This window comes from Bos grunniens, chromosome 17 (genome assembly GCF_055505025.1).
Source record: "Bos grunniens cultivar Pamir isolate PY7600 chromosome 17, Bosgru_T2T1.0, whole genome shotgun sequence".
NCBI classification, from domain to species: Eukaryota; Metazoa; Chordata; class Mammalia; order Artiodactyla; family Bovidae; genus Bos; species Bos grunniens.
In genome coordinates this window covers 21,173,501-21,175,359 of record NC_141181.1, presented here as the reverse complement: position 1 = coordinate 21,175,359, position 1,859 = coordinate 21,173,501, and the positions used below count along the sequence as shown (strand labels likewise).

The 1,859-nt window shown below is 43.6% G+C and overlaps 1 protein-coding gene across 1 annotated transcript; it reads left to right on the top strand.

Annotated features, from left to right (window-relative positions):
• The first annotated feature begins 295 nt into the window (after window positions 1-295).
• LOC147355107 (non-histone chromosomal protein HMG-14) lies at window positions 296-1,646 on the top strand. The gene has a single exon (XM_086346713.1). It carries the CDS (start codon window positions 517-519, stop codon window positions 820-822), a length of 306 nt encoding a protein of 101 aa, XP_086202839.1. The 5' UTR covers window positions 296-516; the 3' UTR covers window positions 823-1,646.
• Window positions 1,647-1,859: the final 213 nt, after the last annotated feature.

Genomic DNA, 1,859 nt, shown 5'->3' with positions numbered 1-1,859 from the left:
CAGGAAGCAACAGTTAGAACTGGACATGGAACAATGGACTGGTTCCAAATAGGGAAAGGAGTATGTCAAGGCTATATATTGTCACCTCGCTTATTTAACTTATATGCAGAGTACATCATAAGAAATGCTGGGCTGGATGAAGCACAAGCTGGAATCAAGATTGTCGGGAGAAATATCAATAACCTCAGATATGTAGATGACACCACACTTATGGCAGAAAATGAAGAATAATTAAAGAACCTCTTGATGAAAGTGAAAGTGAAAAAGTTGGTTTAAAGCTCAACATTCAGGTGGGGCCCCGCCCCCTCGCCTGGGTCTGGGGCCCCGCGAGACGGCGGGCGGGTGGGGGCGCCGAGAGCGGGGGCGGGGCGCAGTGGTCGAGTGACGGCCGGCCTCACCTATTCGGGCAGCTCGGGCGGCGGGAGGAGCGGCAGCGGTCAGGCTACTCAGCTTCGCGAAGGCTCCCGGCGCGCCGCGGCCCTCAGGCACCCGGCTCTCGCCCGCCCCGTCGCCACGATGCCCAAGAGGAAGGTCAGCTCCGCTGAGGGGGCGGCGAAGGAGGAGCCCAAGAGGAGGTCGGCGAGGTTGTCAGCTAAACCGGCTCCTGCAAAAGTGGAAACGAAGCCAAAAAAGGCGGCGGGAAAGGATAAATCTTCAGACAAAAAAGTGCAAACAAAAGGGAAAAGAGGAGCAAAGGGAAAACAGGCGGAAGTGGCCAACCAGGAGACTAAAGAAGACTTACCTGCAGAAAATGGAGAGACTAAAAACGAGGAGAGTCCAGCCTCTGACGAAGCAGAAGAGAAAGAAGCCAAGTCTGATTAATAACCACATACCGAGTCCTGTCAGTGGTCCCTGTTTCCCTTCTTGTACAATCCAGAGGAATATTTTTATCAACTATTTTGTAAATGCAAGTTTTTTAGTAGCTCTAGAAACATTTTTAAAAAGGAGGGAATCCCACCTCATCCCATTTTTTAAGTGTAAATGCTTTTTTTTAAGAGGTGAAATCATTTGCTGGTTGTTTATTTTTTGGTACAACCAGAAAATAGTGGGATATTGGATACGGGAGGCTTTGATTGTCTTGGGTGTCAGCTTAACATTCCATAGATGGGGGGTAGCTTTTATATCCTGTAACACAAAAGCATACTAAATGGCAGTTTGAAGTCAGTTGTGCATTTAATGTCTTGAACACTTTAAATTACTTATCTTCCCATATCGTTTTGGTAGAATTATTTCCTACAGCAAACCACTTTTTGATCTTGGCTCTCCTGGTCAGAATTTTGTGCACTATACTATAACATCTTTGGTCGTGGTAGTCCAGTTTTCCTAGTAACTTGGTTAATGTGCTGTGAACGATTGACAGTTTGGGTATGTAGTGTATATGATATTAAATTGTGAATCAGTGGGACTTATGATGTAACAACATATCAATATTTGAAGATATTGGTACTTGATATCCTGTTAAGGAAAGTTTGCTCCAAATTTTAAGCTGGAAAGTCACTGGAATAACTGTTACGAATCACAACTACATGATATTTTAGATTTCTGGTACATATGTGAAGAATTGTGTACAAATTGAAATGTCTGTGTAGTGATCCTCAAAACAACCAATAAAATCTCAGTTATAAAAGAAAAAAAAAAAAAATAAAGCTCAACATTCAGAAAACTAAGATCATGGCATCCGTTCCCATCACCTCATGGCAAATAGATGGGGAAACAGTGGAAATAGTGACAGACTTTATTTTGGGGGGCTCCAAAATCACTGCAGATGGTGACTGCAGCCATGAAATTAAAAGATGCTTACTCTTTGGAAGGAAAGTTATGACCAACCTAGACAGAATATTAAAAAGCACACATTATTT